This window comes from Sturnira hondurensis, unplaced genomic scaffold (assembly GCF_014824575.4).
Source record: "Sturnira hondurensis isolate 20B ecotype Veracruz unplaced genomic scaffold, ASM1482457v3 Scaffold0007865, whole genome shotgun sequence".
Taxonomy (NCBI): domain Eukaryota; kingdom Metazoa; phylum Chordata; class Mammalia; order Chiroptera; family Phyllostomidae; genus Sturnira; species Sturnira hondurensis.
In genome coordinates this window covers 7436989-7455048 of record NW_028080496.1, presented here as the reverse complement: position 1 = coordinate 7455048, position 18060 = coordinate 7436989, and the positions used below count along the sequence as shown (strand labels likewise).

General features: G+C 45.5%; 1 protein-coding gene across 2 annotated transcripts in view; it reads right to left on the bottom strand.

Moving 5' to 3' along the window:
- MCTP2 (multiple C2 and transmembrane domain containing 2) overlaps positions 1-18060 on the bottom strand; it is a 139556-nt gene that overhangs the window by 102997 nt on the left and 18499 nt on the right. For both annotated transcript variants that reach the window (XM_037053700.1, XM_037053701.1), the window contains 3 exons: positions 11248-11763; positions 3073-3135; positions 1744-1852 (listed from right to left, as the gene is read on the bottom strand). In XM_037053700.1, the coding sequence (XP_036909595.1) occupies positions 1744-1852; positions 3073-3135; positions 11248-11715 (640 nt within the window). In that variant the 5' untranslated portion in view covers positions 11716-11763. The remainder of the gene's footprint in view (positions 1-1743; positions 1853-3072; positions 3136-11247; positions 11764-18060) is intronic.

The window sequence follows — 18060 nt, the reverse complement described above, 5'->3', positions numbered from 1 at the left end:
AAAGCAGATGGACTTAAAATCGATTCATCATATCAGATTCCTTGTGCTTGACCAGTGTCAAAATGTAGGAGCCCCCCGAGTTACTAGACAAGGGCAGATCATCAACTTAAAGCAGGTGTGTGTCTGTCTTGCTTGGTCAAAAGCAATACATCTTGCAGAGACCCCCTAAGAGAAAATGGGAAGGAAAGGGAGAATAGGCACAAAAGGAAGCAGTTAGAAGGAGGAAAATGGGGGAGAAAAACAGAGCAAAGGACATAAGATGTCAGGGAGAAGGAGACAGAGACCCGCAGACAGGCAACAGGCAGTAACTGAGAGCAGAAAGAGGCAGGCTGGACTATGATTCTTCTCTCCTAGAGATCGCTCAAGAACCTGGGTTCAGGCAGCGTCTGGACCCTTCATAGCATTCAGATAAGGCTCATTTTGAGAACATGAGAGCGGCCCGAGTTACATCGGCAACACCCGGAAGCTTGTTAGTGATGACAACTCCCAGGCCCCACCCAGGACCTACTGCATCAGAAGCTCTGGGTGTGAGCCATGTGTATTTCCAAAAGCCTGCCGGGTTGTTCAGATGCTCACTCAAGTGTGAGAACTACTGGCCCAAAGGACTGTATCGGATAAAATTCACAGCCTGGGTTGGGCTCCATAGAAACTATTGCTGCCCTGATAAACTATTGACTGCCCTGCCTAAACCGACAATGAGCAGTCAAACATACCCTGATCTCTAACTGAACACTCTTGAGAATCAAGCAGAAATCAACACAGTCACAGCATAAGGAGACCCACCACACCTCGCCAACGCACAGAAAAAGAATTTGCTGAGAGAGGGATGTTTTCTCAGTAGATAAAGATTAATCTTGCCAATAAAGAAAAGGAAATTGACAGGAACAATCGCTATGGTCATAAAAGAAACAGGTGCGGGAATGGTACCATTTATGACCTAAACTCCTCATTTACACTTGGATTATATTGGGTTTATACAAGATAAAGCCAGATTGTCGTATGTGTTGACTCTGATAAGAGATGACAATGGTTGGAATTGAGAGCATAGACCCTGGTCTCTCCTTGGTGCTAAAAAAACAGGGAGATTGGAAGCAATGCACATAAACCTCATTGTTTTGGCCATAGTTTTGATGGGTACAATGCCTTCTTCATCATCTACTAAGCTGACTGGCTGTCTGCTAGGCGTCTGCTATAAATGTATCAGTGTTGATACATTCTCTTCTGCAGTTGCCTTGTGCTGGGCATTGAGCTATTACAGTGACCCTAGTTCATTTAAAGCAACTGTATGCGGTGCTGATTATTATTGTTATTATTAATTTAATAACAGTTAAGGATAATAAGGTTTGGTGTATTTATTTTGCTTTAAGATTTTATTTATTTTTAGAGAGAGGGGAAGGGAGGGAGAAAAAGAGGGAGAGAAACATCCATGTGTAGTTGCCTCTGAAGCGGCACCTACTGGGGACTTGGCCCACAACCAAGGCACATGCCCTGACTGGGAATCGAACCGCAGACCCTTTGGTTCTCAGGCCAGCACTCAATCCCCTGAGCCGCACCAGCCAGAACAGGTTCAGTGTGTTTAAATAATTTGTTGCAAATTCCCCCGTTCCTAGAGAGGCTCAGGCTTGGAGTCCTGTCTGTTGCAAACCACGCTGAGATAGAAAACGGGGACTACCCACATTGTTACAAAAGTAGAGAGGAAAAAAGGTTTGTAGCTACAAAGAACAGAGCAGAGCGAGGCCTTACCACAGCGGTCTCGGATGACCAGGTTCCGGCCCTCCTTCAGGTGGATGGTGAGGAGGTAGGCGAAAGGGCTGGGGAGGTTACTCAGGCCGTCGCTGGCTTCCCCGAGGGCCTGCACAGAGGGAGAAGTCAAGTCAGTGGTCTTGGGCCCCTCAGGAGAGAACTTAAGAAACACTTCTAAATGCAAGGGGAAGAGGATGGTCACGCTAATGGCCAGTCCTCAACTGTGAATTCCCACTCGCTCTGACGACTTGGTTACACCACATGGAAAACATGCTCTTTGTATCTCTCCCCAGAGAGGTTCTATCAGGACGCAGAGGCAGTCGTGGAAATATCTTCACTGTGTGAACTCTCCAAGAGGAATGAGTACCATGCCAGCATCTGGATCTCCCTGAACACCATTGGCTGAGGGCAGGATTCTTTAATAAAGACTCAGTCACTCCTGGTGGAGCCCCGGGAGGGGAAGAGACGTACAAAGTGCAGCTGTGGTGGGGGGAGGGGCTGTTCCCATGAACAGGCGTCCACACTTCCAACTGCAGATGCAGAACGTCTCCCTCTCCTCCCTACTTCCCACCAGCCCCCCATCAACTCTGGAACCCCCCCCTCCATGTGTAAGAAAACGTTTCAGTGCAAAACCACTCCGCAGAAGCTACTGAGCCCGAACGTCCACGCAACACATGGCTCTTGTCAGTGTCCCACACGGGACACACCTTGTCTCTGTCCAATGCCCTCCCCTCTTTTATATATTTTCCTTCCCTGGTCCTCACTTTGGTGCTTCTTACATGTGCCCTCACCGCCCCCAAAACAGCTCACTTCTCTCTCCAGACACACATTAACTCCTATAAGCCATCATTTCCAATTCAGGTCTACTTAAGAATATTTATTAAATGGTTGCAATTGAAGTTTTGAACCAGGCTTTCAGTTCAAATGTTTGTCATCCCAAAGAGAAAGGACCGATGAAATCATTCACTGTTCACCTATTTGACATTCAAGTTCATTGATTCCATGGCTAGGTCATCCTTGACAGCCTTCTTCTGAAAGTTTCCCCATCCAAGTCTCAAAGCACTTCAAAATGGCTTTGTCTCCTGTACTAAATCACTCAATTTTATAGCTTCTCTGTATTTTTAGAAGAATCTATCCCAGGCTCACAAATCGATAGGCACTGAATTTATCTTTTCCAGCTAAAATTTGCAAGGCCTGTCTTCGTAAGTGGCTACAGCTGAGCATTCTTTAGAAATAAACGAGGCAAAGAAATACAGGTCCAAATGGGTAGCGAGAAATATTTATAATATTGACATTAACATTTACTTGTCTTAAAGGGATGTCACTCACAGATTGTTCTTCAAAGTGTTGGGATGTCATAGAAGCATTGAGATCTCCACTTCCACATAGCTTCTGTAACAAAAAGAACAACAACAAAAAATAACCCGGCTTTTTTTTTAAAGCAAAAGAATATTTCAACCAATAAGAAAACCCTGCATCAGGTCTGTCCCTTCGGGAAGCCGTCATTTGCGTACTCAGTTTCAGGTGTGTGGCTGTCTTCCCGCACATGTGGTAAGTCTTGGCAATTGAAGGCTGACTCAGAGCAGCCTCTGTGTGGCCTCTGCCATCTTAGTCATTGATCAGAGCAGAGACAAGGCCGATTCTGCTCTCCTGCTGGGCTACACTCAGGCCCCTAGTTCACCCAAGGCTTAGCGGGAGCAACAGGGCCATCCTGCTAGGTCCCTCCCAGGGTGGGCCCGCCTGGCCTCCAGCCATCGATTGGAGAAAGCAGCTCAGGACCCAGAGAACCAAGCTTGTTAATGACAGAGAAAACATCTCTAAGCGGGATCTGAAAGTTCTTTCTCAAAGCACACACCAACCAAAGAGTAGGAAATACATATTCTGAACAAACGACCTCAGAATGGGAGGTGTCTCTGTCTCCTAATTTAAATATTCCTCAGATGCTCAGGGAATGATTCTGCAGGGCAATGAAATGTGCATGACTCGGCAGTTAGTGTGGGATCCAGACATCACCACTGGTTCACATTTAACTGCACAAACGCACGGTCCAGAGGCACTCTGGGAGCTGGGGAAGGTTTCTGAGTAGGAAATGAGGGCTGCCTGCAGAGAAGGGTAGAGTGGAAGGGAAACGGACAGATGGCCTCGCCGAATTTGGATGATGTTCTGGTTCGTCACTCTCATTAGCCAGGGCTGATTTCTTGCAGGACACATAAGTGATTTCTCCCTCCAGAGAAGGCTGGGTAGCTCCGAAGAAATGGGCACATTTAGAGACCCGAAGCAGGCCAGCACACACTGCTGATGGTCGGGAACTACTGGGGCTTGGAGCGAGGACCGGAGGGACCGTGGGCTTCGGTCCTTCCCACCCACAGTGACCGTCAGGGAGGTCCTTGCACAATTCGGAGATCCTGCCTGCCTCTCAGGCGGAGCGTCAGGCCACGCGAGAACCTGTTTCCAAGCAGGGGGGCCATTCCTCAGCCCCCCGGAGGGAGGGTGGACCGCTGCACACAAACAGGGCTCTCTGGTCTACCCGCTCTGCGTGCAGGGAGGGCAAGAAATGCTGCCACCAGACAGAAAAGAGCGCAGATCACGAGTCGGCTTGGAGCCTGCCAAGCCCTCACCGGGAAGGAGAGAGGCACCCAGAGTTCCTCACAGCTGCCTGCTTCTCCCGGGTCTAACGCCCCTTGACCACGAATGCATCTTGTTTCATTCAGATGAACTCGCACAGGGTCCCGGGGGAGTTCAGACCCTTCTCTCAGGGCCCCCGCTGTTTGCTCACTGGAGCTTCCTGAAGGAACCACACCGGTCCGCCAGGAGAAGAGCCCTCCCTCCCTCTCGACGTGGGGCAGTGGGGCCTTTGCGAAACACACCCTGATCCCGGTTCTTCGTATCTCCCGTCCGCTTTACGTGTAAAAAGCCACCCACGTGGTTGGACAGAACTGAGGACCACTTAATGATGACCAACAGAACCTTCCCCGACACCTCCAATGTCAAAGGGTTCTCATGCCTTTGATACCACAGGTTATTATTTCCGGACACAGGAATTCTTCTCCTGCCTGATTTTCAAAACCAGAAAAGCGCAACCTTGCCTCCACGTGCAGGGCCGACAGAAACCTCTGCTTGTCTGAGCCTCCGAAGCCTGCACAGCCCCAGGAGCGTCTCCAGTTTTGGGAAATGAATCGATGTTTGACTTGGGAGGCACTGCCATTGGAAGGCAATTTCACAAGACTGTTGGTGCCGGATCAGAATCCCTGGTTTAAGTGAATGGCTATTAGCCAAGGATCACGGTGGCTGGGAATCATCTGTGGTCCCACAGTGTCATCCCTGAGACTGGCCCACCTTCTACATTCTCCCAAGCTGGCCTCGTTGCACTTGATGACCTTAATTAAGTGGCAACATTAGTCCATGTAACCACCAGCATTTCTATGCTATCAAAAATGAGGGCAAAGCTTTTACTCAAACATGCAATAAGTCTTCCACTTACAACAACACGGAAATTAAATGCGAAGCATGACATTAATTCAACATTTCGGCTTTTGGGCGGTTTTACTCACAGAAAAGTTACAGAACTTAAAGTTATGGTTCCCACAGCCACCATAACTGTCACACGCCATATATATACAGCAAGGAAGGGAAGCGGTCACCATGAAGAAGAATAAAAATGCCACCCAGGCCCAGGAGGCCCAGGTTCCTGCTGCTGGGAGACACGTAGCTGACTGTCCCCCTACACCCTGGGTAGAGCCTCGGGGGTCACTCACTGAGGAAAATGTGCACCATTTGCATCTCCCATGTAAATGGTGTAACCACATCAGTGAGTTTTTGTTTTAAAAAAAAGGGATAAGAAATATGTTTCTTGTCAGGAATCCTTGGTATCCCACTATCTTTAGAAGGTTTTCTTGTGATGTTCAATTGGAAAGAAGCCTAGTCAAGCACTCTGAGTCTTTCATTTTTTAAAAATAAAGCACAGTAAAATTGTTTTTTATGCGTATATAGTGCTGTGACATTTAACGCATTTGCATCTGTGTAACCACCACCACAAACACGGTTCAGGGCAGTTCTGCCAACCCCCAAAACCCCCTTTGCGCTCTCCCACTGCGGTGAGTCGTCCGCCCCAACCCGTGACGCCCAGTCATCTGTTACCAACAGAACAGTCTCATCTTTTCCAGAATATCATATAAATGGACTCACACAGTATGAGTAGGAGTCCATACAGTATACAGATTTTTGATGCTGGAAACTTTCCCTCGGCACAGGGCCCTTGAAGTCCATCCAAGGTGTCTTCTGTCTAAAGAGTCCATTCCTCTTAGCCCTGGCTGGGGTTGCTCAGTGGGTTGAGCACCAGCCTGTGAACTGAAAGGTCTCCAGTTTGATTCCTGGTCAGGGCCCACGTCTGGGTTGCAGACCAGGTCCCCAGTTAAGGATCCAGGTATCTCTCCCACACCGATGTTTCTCTCCCTCTCTTTCTCCCTCCCTTCCCCTCTCGCTAAAAGTAAATAAATAAAACCTGATTTAAAAAATAGCCCATTCCTTTTTATTGCTGAGTAGTATTCTATCGTATGAGTATACTGCAGTTTGTTTATTCACGAAGCACTGCTTTTAATAACTTCCAACAAATTGCTTGCAAGGACATGATCAGGTGACGAAAAATAATTTTGAATATCATCCATACTAAAAAGTCTTACTATGGCAGATTATTTAGACACATAGCATTAACATCTGTGTGAAAATGAGTATGAAGTGACTCATCTCTCAGAATGCTCATCACTGCTTTCCAGGTAAGTCGGGGGTGTGTTTAATGACAGTGAGTTTGCATTGGTATTTCCACTCCACCTTGCTAAACTGACCCTTATGGGAAGATAATCCACACTTTGCATTCTCTTTTGATGAGATTACCCTATCTGCAAGAATGCAAATTTATTCAAATTCAGCAGGATATGGAGAGGTATTAGAGTGGATTGATTATTTTTAAAAACAAAACAAAACGAATTCTCCTCTTGTCACCAAGGACTTTAAGAGAAAGACACATATGTGTGTAAACAGCATTTCCTTTCATGTATGCTAAATGTGATCTTGCACCCATACAGCCGCCCCTGTGGCTGAAGGATCTTGCTGTCCAGTACACACAGGAAGCCAGACGATAATCTCACTCATCACTGGCTGTTCACACTTCAGTGGAAGGAGACAAAACCCACATCCAGGAGAGCTGAATCAGAGTAAAATAGCTGGCTGAGACAGTCACTTATAAAATCTTTGAAAAACACTCCATTGAAGTGTGTGAGTACAGGAAAGCATACCTACGGTACATAGTTACTTAATTACCGAATCCCATAGAGGTGGTTGAGAACAGGAATCCTTGGTGTCACAAACGCAAACCCCTACAGGGCAAGGGAAGTACCGAGATGAATAAGGAGAGTCAGATGCCTGGACAGACCATCTGGCACTGCTTGGGCACAGAGGTAGAATCAACACCACCCACGTGGCAATTAGGGGTCAAAACAGGAATGTCTGTTCAGAAAAAGTCAGGTCTACCAGATGGCTGAATCTGCTCATACTTAATTTTTATGCATCTCTTTTGGGGAGTATTAATCATATTACATGTTTAGTTCCCCCCTATACCCAAGATTGTTCTCTAAAGGTCATTTCCCTAGAATACTACCTGATATACCAAACCCAAGTCATGCATGTGCACCTGTGTGTGCATGTCCCTGTACATACACCCTACTCAAACACAATGGTCAGCAAATTACAGCCCAACACTTGCTTTTATAGATAAAACACAGCCACGCCTATTTGTATATATATTTCCTGTGACTAATTTCCCACTACAACACCAAGTTCATTAGTTGCAACCAAGAGTCCTTATAGCCTACAAAGCTGGAGATATAAGTTATCTGGCCTTTTTGGGAAAAGTGTGCCAGCACCTGGTATACTAAACCTTTCTTTCCGTATTTAGTAATATTTATCTATGAACTTCTGTGCACTTTTTTTCATGCTTATGAGCAGTAAAGACTTTAAAAAAATAATGCCTCCCTTAACATTTGTTCACAACTTGGTAAGTTACAAATACACGCTTCTATTATCTTCTTGTAAGGGGTCCATTCACCGTCGTTAGTGTTAACAATTTACAGGTAAAGAAGCCAGAGCTAAGAGGTTAAATCATTGTGAAAGGGAAGTGAGAGAGCCCGTCACCTGAGCACCCTGGGTATCCACTCTTTCCTGAGCCACAGCCATGCCCAGAATCAGGGGGACCCGGCAACGGGACACCTCACCTGACATACTGACAGGCAGCGCTGTACAGTGGCAGATAAAGCTCTGGAGTCAGAAAGAACTGGGTTCACCCTGGCTGGTGTGGCTCGGTGGATTGAGCACCGGCATGCAAACCAAAGGGTTGCTGGTTCGATTCCCAGTCAGGGCACCAGCCTGGGTTGCAGGCCAGGTCCCCAGTAAGGGCCACATGAGAGGCAACCACATGTTGGTGTTTCTTTCCCTCTCTTTATCACTCCCTTCCTTTCTCTCTAAAAACAAATAAACAAAATCTCTTTTTAAAAAAACTTTAAAAAAAGAAGGCCTGGGTTCAAATCCCACTTCTGCAACTTCCTAGCTTTGTGTCCTTGAAAAATTTACTTACACTTCATGACATGGGGATGTAAAAGGGGCAAATGGGATACTTACCCTATAAGTGTTAGGAGAAAAATTAATTCACTCAGAGGATATCTACTGAGCACCTCCTGTGGGCCAGACACAGTACTAGGCTGTATATAGATGTGCTCAAATGAGATAACATTTATGTTGTGCTTAGCACAGTTCCTTTCACACTATTTCCCAGTAAGTGGCATTAGACTGATGTTGCTATTCTATTACTATTAATATTGTCACTATTGTTTTGTGACCAAGATGGTGGACATGCTTGGGAAGAGGAGGGAAAAAACAAACTCAGTGAAGGGGGTCAGCAACCCAAGTCCTTCCCTGAATTCTGAGCATCCTGTCCCCAGCAACGCTGTTACCAGGACCAAGAGAGAGACCTGGCTGATTAAGCCCCTCCCACACACAGCTCCTCGGCCTGAGCACGCTGCCTCCACAAAGTCTGCAGCAGGTATGCTATCACCCCTGCGTGCTGTCCACCCACACTGCTCTGCCTGTGAGCAACAGAGCACTAAGCCCACGGGCTTTGCATCCTGCTCATCCTGTATCCCAGGTAGTTGCCGGAGTCCAGCAGAGTCACCTGGCGGGATGGGAAAGCCAAGGTGACGTGGCCTCAGAAGTAACTGGCATCTACCATTGCCCCTCACCCCCTCCTCTCCTAGCTCTTCCTGAACCACGCCAGGCACATCCTGCCTCCGGGCAGCCTTCTCTGCAGCTGGCTGCGTTCCCTTCAGAAATGCTTTCTCTCCACAGAGGCATGCAACTTGCTTCTTCTCCTCTGTAGTTCTTTGCGTAAATGTTGTCACCTCAGAAAAGGTCTTCCCTGACCATTCTGTTAAAAACAGAACACCTCCACCCAGCACCCCCAAGCTCCTTTTCTGCATAACTTTTCTCCATCAAATTCATCACTTTCTGAATATATCTGTAGCCACCGTGCAAAATAGGATCTTCATGAGGAAGTGGATTTCTGTCTGCTTTGGTGACGGCTGTGTTTCTGGGGCCTAGAACAGGATCAGTGCATAGTAGGTGCCGAACAGACAGGAAGGAGGGAGGGAAGAAGGAAAAAGAGGCCAAGTCCCCACAGGAACCTGGAATACGGCTAACACGTGGGTCCCGATTACACCATGATGCTCAGTGATGATTTTCTGAGGGGAAACAGAGGAACACACACAGTAATTGATGTAGGGAGCAACTGACGCACTTGTTTAATCTGGGGCGCTGCAGGTTGTCTCTGCTCTGGGGTTGGTCATTTTGCTTCTCTGTGGTCCCTAAACTGAAGCTCTGTGGTTGCCAAGCAGCTTCTAGAAATATCCCAATGGGATTCTTTTCTAAGCCATTCAACTCACCCGCAAAAGCAGGCAACAGAGCTAGCTGTTTAAAATGCCAGCTGCCAAATAAAACGTTAGGGGAGGATGCACCCCACGGTGTGATGACGTGGATGATGGAGAGCTAATCATCCTTCCAATCGGGGTTATTAGGTATTGACAGTAAGAAGCCTATGTGAGCACTATAATTATCCCGGCTTTTAAAAGGGTACAGTGGACACAGAAAAATACATGCCTTCTTCTGATGCTCAACTTTTTTCGATCACCAACTCTGACTGCTCATTTGAGATTGGTAGTATATCAAAGCCAAGAAGCCCACTAATGTTTCCTCATTAGTTAATAAGTAAAAAGAAGTGGAGATTAACATAGGTCAGTTCTTCAACATGTTACCTCCTTCATACGGAACTAGTTTAATAATTCACTGAATCTATATTATGATTGGTGGAAACACATATTTCCAATTTATAAACACAGGAACCACCATCAAATTGCTACAGAAAGGATTTCATACATGTTGATGGCAATGAAAAAAATTGGTAAGTAAGGTCATTTCGTGGGTGGTGGTGTCTTAACACAGTAAAACTTCCAATAGAATCCGTGCACAGCGTCTTCTGGGGAACCACAATGCCCGTCCCCAATTAAGCTGAAATATATGAAATAGTAATAGGCTTCGGTTTCAAAAGCAAAACTAAGAATCCCAGCTGCATAACCAGCGTTCTATGCAATTATCACACTAACTTGAGATATAATGTAGGAACCAACCAACCCCTTCCCTCAACATTCCAACCTACCTCAGTGCCATTAATGGAAGAATGCTAAACATCTGATTAAAGAGATCATCGAGTCACAGCTTAATACTCTGGCGCCTGAACATAAACTAAACTCCTCCGAGAGATATAAGATTCGCCTTATAATTATATTTGGCTCTTCTGGCTCATTGAAAAATACATGTGCAAGCCTTGTAAAATCACCACATTGACAAGAATTTCTTTCCTTTAGTTTTCTTTTCTAGAGAATGCAAGTGCAGTTGGCCACAGACGAGTACACACAGGCACATGAACGAGCATGCATGCCTGTGTGCGTCCATGAGGTAGAAGGAAGTTCAAATTCTTTGGAAGTCAATACAGTCATATATTTCTTAGGTCCAGTACTATGCATGTTTTGTCTATGGTAAGGCTGGGCAAATAGAAATATCTACAGAGAGGCAGACAAATACTTGAGCAAATTTAGAGGAAAAGTTAAGCTCTTACTTTCTTTGCCAGAAGATAGAAAAAGGGAAACTTATCCAATAGAGCTCTTAATGCCCTAAAGCATCCTGGAAAGGTTCCTTGTAATAGTTTTAAAATACATAGAGGTCAACCCCAAAACTGATGGGAACACTCGGAGCAATCGATACGTCCTTCGTTTAAATTCTTGAAAATGACATCCTCTCCATCCAAGCTAACCACGAAAATAACTCCTAATCTAATCTCCCAAGGGCACTCAGAGCAATTAAAAAGAAGAGAGCTGGCCACAGGGCCGTGCACGGGCTGGGCCTCACCTCCGGCTCCTCCAGAGCGTCCTCTGCCAGCGGAGTCTTCTGGGGCAGATCGAAGATGCCGTTGCTGGAAGCCCTCCGGTCCTCGGCGGGAGAGGCGAAGGTGTCCTCAGGGTCTGTCTCCGCCCCACGGAGAGGGCCCGCTTCTTCCTGGCTCCAGTCCAGGTCTTCTTCAGACTGTTTCAAGGAGCTACTGCTACTCTTGGGAAAGACCCCTGCAGTGGACAGGCTGCTGGGCACGGAGGTGTAGGATGACTGGGCCCCGGGGTAAGGCCGACCCTCTGGGGCCAAGGCCTTGGCCTCCAGGAGGTCAGGGACGGACAGGCTGAGGCGGCGGTCCAGGTGATGCCTCTCCCTTAAGCCTAGGGGCTTATTGGAGGTCTTTTTCCCCTTCTTCTTGCTCAAGTTGAGCAGCAGAGGCCTGGTCCGCTGTTTGAAGGAGCCCCAGACAGACGGTTTATCCAGATCCATGGCTGCATGAAGACCCCAGAAGTCACTCTACAAAAGACACCACGACTCCTAGAAACCAGAACACAAGGAGAAAAGAACGTGAAACTGCTGGGTGTGGTCAGGCCCATCGAAGTGGAAAACATGACTCAGAAATTGCACACGTTCCCGTTAAGTGATCAAGGTGGAAACGCTCGATCACTAATGCCTACGAATATCAGGAAAAACCCATGTAAAGAACGGAATCTTGTTTTAAAAATTAAAGTAGCTATAGAAACGCTCCAGCAATTAATGAAACTCTTGGCTGACACATGAAAACCAGGCTTCATAGAAAGAGCACTTTCTTATTTCCGGCTCACTTTCCTCAGCACCATGTCCCCCGGGTTGAGCCACGCTGTTGCAAAGGGAAGCCTCTTCTTTTCATTGCTAAATAATATTCCACGGTCTACACAAGGGCGGGCAAAAAAGTAGGTGTCCAGTGGCGAGCACGCAAAATGCAGAGTTTATCCCTGCATTATTATTTATGTCTTAATCTGTGGTCTTCCATATGAGCACCTGGACACCTACTTTGGCCCACCCTGTGTCTGGACTGCATCTTCTCCACCTGTTCATCCCTCAGTGGCCACTCAGTTGGCTCCTGCATCTTGGCTATTGCGAATAAGGCTGCAATGAGCCAGGGAGTGCAGAGAGCACTTTGAGATACTGATTTCATTTCCTTGGGGTATCATCACCCAGCAATGGGATGATAGCTGGGTTATAAGGTGGATCTATTTTTTTAATATTTTAAGGAAGCCCCTCACCGTTTTCCATAATAACTATACCAATGTATATTCCCACCCACAGTGTCCAAGGATTCTCTATTCTCCACACCCACCAGCACTAGAGGCAGAATCTCTTTAAAATGAAGAAACCTCGGCTCCCCAGCTTGCATTTATTGAAGGAAAATGAGCGTTCTTCTTCTTCAAACCACCAAGGGCAGGACAAGGTCTTTACAGGAAGTGGCCCCAAGCCAAGGAGCCTAATGCAAGTTTCAGTTATTATGGTTTTAAACCAGACACCCTCCCCAGCTAGCTGCCACCAATGGGCCAAATGGAAAAGAAGAAACCTTTTAAGTGCCAGCCCAAAAGTTTCTGATTGAACCAGGACCACAACCACGCCCTGAATAAGAAACACAGAAGAAGAAAGAGGTTGGAAAATCACAACAGCACAAGTTATTAAGATGGGTATTGGCATTTTCAGAGACACAGATTCACACGGTCTCCTTGAGTGTGAATGTGATGTCCTATTTCCATCACCATTCATGAAAAACACGTCCTATATTCCATTTTGAGTTCTTATGGGCATAGAAGGGTTTGGGAAAGCAGAGTGCTTAATTTTTAAAACATATGGGATGTTCTTATCTTTGGATTTGATTTCTGGCTTGTTTCCTAAGGAATAGGTCAGACAAACAATGTCCTCTGTCTTCATTCCTCTGCAGTTGGAGGTTGTCTTTACCACATCGTTTACGGTGAATCCTGCGGCTGTGTGTCAGTTGAAAGTGACTGACTGCACAGGACAGAGCTATGTTCTTCAGGTTGACAGAACTCAACAAAGAGAACAAGAGAGAGGGAAATGCCAGGGCCAAGTCGGGCCCCTTTGAAGAGTTCTAGGGCCTGGAACTCAGACGACCAGCTTTTAAAGGGCACTCTGAGCTCAGTGCTGGGTCTTTGTGTTTGAGAAGTTAAAGCAGAGAACTTAAAGCAGGTGGGCATGTGACCATGGGGCTGAGGGCACGGTGGGCTGGGGTGGGGTCAGGTCTAGAGAAAGACTTTGGAGAGTGTGGCGTTCAGCTCGTACCTGGAGGCATGATGATGAACAGGATAAGAGGAAGATAAAGAAGAGGATAAACCTGAAAAGGTGGAATGAGCTTTAAGGAGCTCCAGCACTTAATGGTCTGTTGGAGCAGGATAAACTTGCAAAGGAGAATTAAAATTTAAAAAAAAAAAAAAAAACAGAGGGTGCAGAGGTGGGGAAAGCATGGTGTCACCTTATAACAAATAGCACTCAAAGCAGAGAAGACAAAGGATGGGCGTTTTATAGAGGAAGTGGTCAAGAGTGTCACCAGCTTCAACAGGTTCATAACCATCAGGCCTGAGCCCACGGACATGGTAGAAGAAAGATCGTTGCTAACCTCGGTGTTATTTACGTTAGCGGCGTTAGGAGGTAGAAAGCCTGACTGAAATAGATCCAGAGGGAAGGGGGAAAGGAGATACGGAGGCAACAGATGAGATGGCTTGCAAACCATGAGGCTGGAGCAGAAGAGGGACATACGTTGGGCGTGATGAGGGGCTCTGATCATGGTTCAAGCTAGACAAGTGCCATAGTCTGAAGGCTAGAGGCACAAGCTTCTCTGATGACAGGGTGCCATCAGTTACTACCTGACTAAACTGCCACTCACCCCTTGCCAAATAGACACACACACACACACACACACACACACACGAACACACGCATTTTCTTGATTCCTTTACCAGAATATTCATTATCTGCCGTGCAAATTACAGACCCAGGTTTTGCAAACCAAGCACTGTGCGATGAACAAGCCCATCAACCCACACCAGCCAGGAGAGAAGGTAATTCGCTTCTTCACATAACTGCACTTAATGGGGCCCACAGTAAGCCGCTCACACAGAGCTCTTAACCAGTTCCTACATTAGAAAGCAACTGCGAAACCTCAAATGCCCTGCCCGACCTTATCGGCACCTTTAAAGGCTTCCTTGGCCAGGAATTACCTGTGGAAAGAGACTGTCTTAAGTGCCTTTAGGACTTCCCCGGCGAAGGGAACACATGAGGGGAAGCGGTTAATGTGCAGTAAAAATCTTATCCCACCTGGGTACACTGCATGCCACAGGAGCTATTTTAGGTGATTCAAGGCAGGGAACAGGTTAGACTAAAGACACATTAACTTAGAACAAAGAACACTTTATACACATATCTCCCTACGCAGTTTCTGTTGTGCACACAGAGCGGGTACACGTCCTGTATATCAGTGAGCCACTAAACTAAGACAGACTTTTCAGGATGCAAAGCGAAAGCTTTCAGAGAAACGTCTGCACCTGAAGAAAGCACGAAGGCAATTTTGCATGCAAATCCCTGTCTTTTAAATAAGCATCTCACACCACTGAGTACTCTTCTACTTCCAAAACACCAAGCCAGTACTCCTTTTTATAATAGTCTTTTGAAGCATTTCCCAAGCCCCACGTCTGCATTAACAGAAACAGCAAACACCTATAGTCCGGCCAGAGAAAAATGACACCACCTCCAAGCAGACAGGAAAAGTCAGTAGTTCTAATGTGCTACAGATAATTTTATTGATGGTCCCTAGAGATTTGCAACAGGTTTCCAAACACATACTCACAGATCATCACACGATGATCCCCCTTCAAGCAGTCTTATACAAAAATAAAAGGGCCATGCTTTCCTCAACTAAAAGTGATGGGAGAATCACTTGGAAGAAACAAAGGATAAGGAAAGAAAACACTGAATATGTTGGCTAATAGAAGGGAAAGAGCAAACGCAGAGGGGAAGGGGTGGCTGTGGAAAACCAGGCTGCACATTTCTATCACGCACCAAGAATGCCGCAGCAGATGAGGTGAGCAGAGAAAGGAAGGAAGTGAGGGAGAGAGCCACGTGGATGTACGTAGGGGAAGCCCCTTCCACACAGAAGAGAGTAAGTGCATGAGATCCAGAGCAGGGCAGATCTGTCAAGAACACTGAGGGACAGCAAGGAGGCCAGTGTGATGGAGCAGGGCCAGGAGAGAGCCTGCATGGGGGTGAGATCAGAGGGCAGCAGGAGGTCAGACCAGGCAAGTCCCTTAGGCCACAGTGAGAACCCTGGGTTTTACTCTGAATGGGCTAGAAAGCCACTGGAGGGTTAAAAACTGTGCGAGATTCTTTGTTAGTCCCTAGGATGCATCTAAGCCTTGTGCATGGATTTATAGACATGATCGGCAATGTTTCAAATGATCTCACGTGTATTTTTAAGTATTTTTATTCCAACTTTAAAGATGAGGAAAATGCAACTTGTTTGTGTTCCTGGTGCTGCAAATTAAAACAGGAGGAATCACCTGCGCTCCTAACAGGACAAGGCTTTGTTACCTGGGACTCGCCTATGCATTGTGGGATGGCAGATCTAAACCTCAGCCCCTACCTCCTATATACATGGGCAGCAATGTCCTTTGCCATTGTGACAACTGAAAATGTCATACACATCTCCCACAATCCCCAGGAGAACCACTGCCTGTGCTAGCTGAGGTCACAGAGCCAGTCCCTGCCCACTCCACCACATTGCTCTGTGACCCTTATTTGATCCTGGTAACAGAAAGCAGGGGACTGGAACATTTATAAGAAAGATGATTGAATGAGTGAAACCCCTTAAAGCTGGACTATTTTCTCCACTGAAACTATTTGTTTTGGACACCCTACCCCATTGTCCTGAACTCTCAACTACAATATCACTGTCAAATATCAGAGCTGGAACACAAATGTCCAGGCCAGAGAATAACATCATATTCTTCAGGTAGAGTTGAGCTTTGAGAGCCCTTGGGGTAAAAAAACAATTGCCCATGGACTTGGCAATAAAATGGGCTCTGTGGAAAAAGAGGGAGATGTTGTTCAGAACCCGAGGTATATTAAAATGTGCTTGAAGGAAAAACTAACATAAAATACTAGGTGCATGTCCACAGCAATGCATAATCGTACGCATAGGAGCCCGATAAAGTCAATCCTTCTAAAAGCTACATCTGCATGAGAGTGCTTACATAAGAATCACTCAAAATTCAAACTGGGACATCAGTTTTCAGGAAGTCTTTATAAGGCAGTCCTTCAAAAGAAATGAGTCAAGATACTCAAAGTTGCAGGAATAAGTCTATGTTATTATCAAAGATATTAATTATGCTTGCAATTGAATTCCATGAGAACTTGAAAATTAGCAGAATGGGAAACCAAGCCCAAGTCATTGTAATGCAATCGCTAAAAAGATATGACTCAAGACAACCAATGCTGTAGGGATAAATCTATATTATTATCTGCCAAAAACATCAATTATGCTTACAAGTGAATTTGAAGAGAGCTTGAAATTTGGCAGAATCTGAAACTAAGCCCACGCCAGCCTAACTGCTTCAATGGGCAATTAATAAACAGCATTTGATCCAAGAGAAGATGACATAGTTGGAGATGTTAAAAAGTTTTTATACTAATAGCTTAAACAATAATATTACTAACAGTGTTCTGCTGATCGATCCCTGATTCAGAATGGAAAATCTGGCAACTACACTTCTCTTAGGTCAAAAAAAAAAAACTATCAATAACATCTGTATACAAAATGACTTAATATGTGCATCTTTTTAAAAATAATAACAATATTCTCAAGGCTGACTCTACAAAACAAAGTTCTTGAACTCAGGGAGCATAGATGTTGGAGGAGGGGATAAATCAAAAAGAATTATAACAAAAATACAAACCAGTCACAAAATACACACATGCCCTGGTGAAAGCCGCTAATGAAGAAATACAAAGCCAGCAACAGGGAGCCAACACGGTCCTCTTCCCTGATTCATCAGCCAATCACAGGACATTGTGAGCCGCTCTGAGGGCAAAACGGAAGTGGCACAGTACAGAGGGGTGGGCCTTGGGCCACGTACACAGGATCACCCAGGTGTGTGCCCATCAAGACACTGAGGAGTGAGTGTGTGTGTGTGTGTGTGTGCATGTGTGGGCATCTGCTTGCCTGAGTGAAGAGACTGAAAGATGCTCCCTAGTGTAATGGAAAGAGAGCCTTGCAAAGAAACTATGGACCGAAAGATAATCTTTAATAATGAAAAATGGGCAGAAGCATTACAGTAGTGATTATGCCCCTAGGGTGGGTTTTAAACAAGCACAAGTCATTAAAAGTATTAATGATGACATGGTTAACCCCATTGCCTTAGTAAAAAGGAATATGTGATTACTAATATATGGATAAGGACAAAAGGTTTTTGATATTTATAATAGGTTTTTAAATGTTTATGTATTGCTAATTTCATCTCCATCTCATCCTTCCTTTTTTAACCTTCTTTATTAATGCATAATTGACATATCATGAAATGTAGCCATTTTAAGTGTGTAATTGAATAATTTGTATTTTTCTGGGTTATACAACCATCTCCACAATCTACTTTTACACCAGTCATCCTTTCTTTTCAACATCATTTTTAGTGCAAATTATACTGTATGTGTTATAGTAGTCCTGACTAGGTAAGTGCAATCTCCAGATAAATAGATGCATATCCATCCAACTGCAGAGAAATGGGTTTGTTTTAAAAATTATTTAATAACAGAAAAGCATAAGGA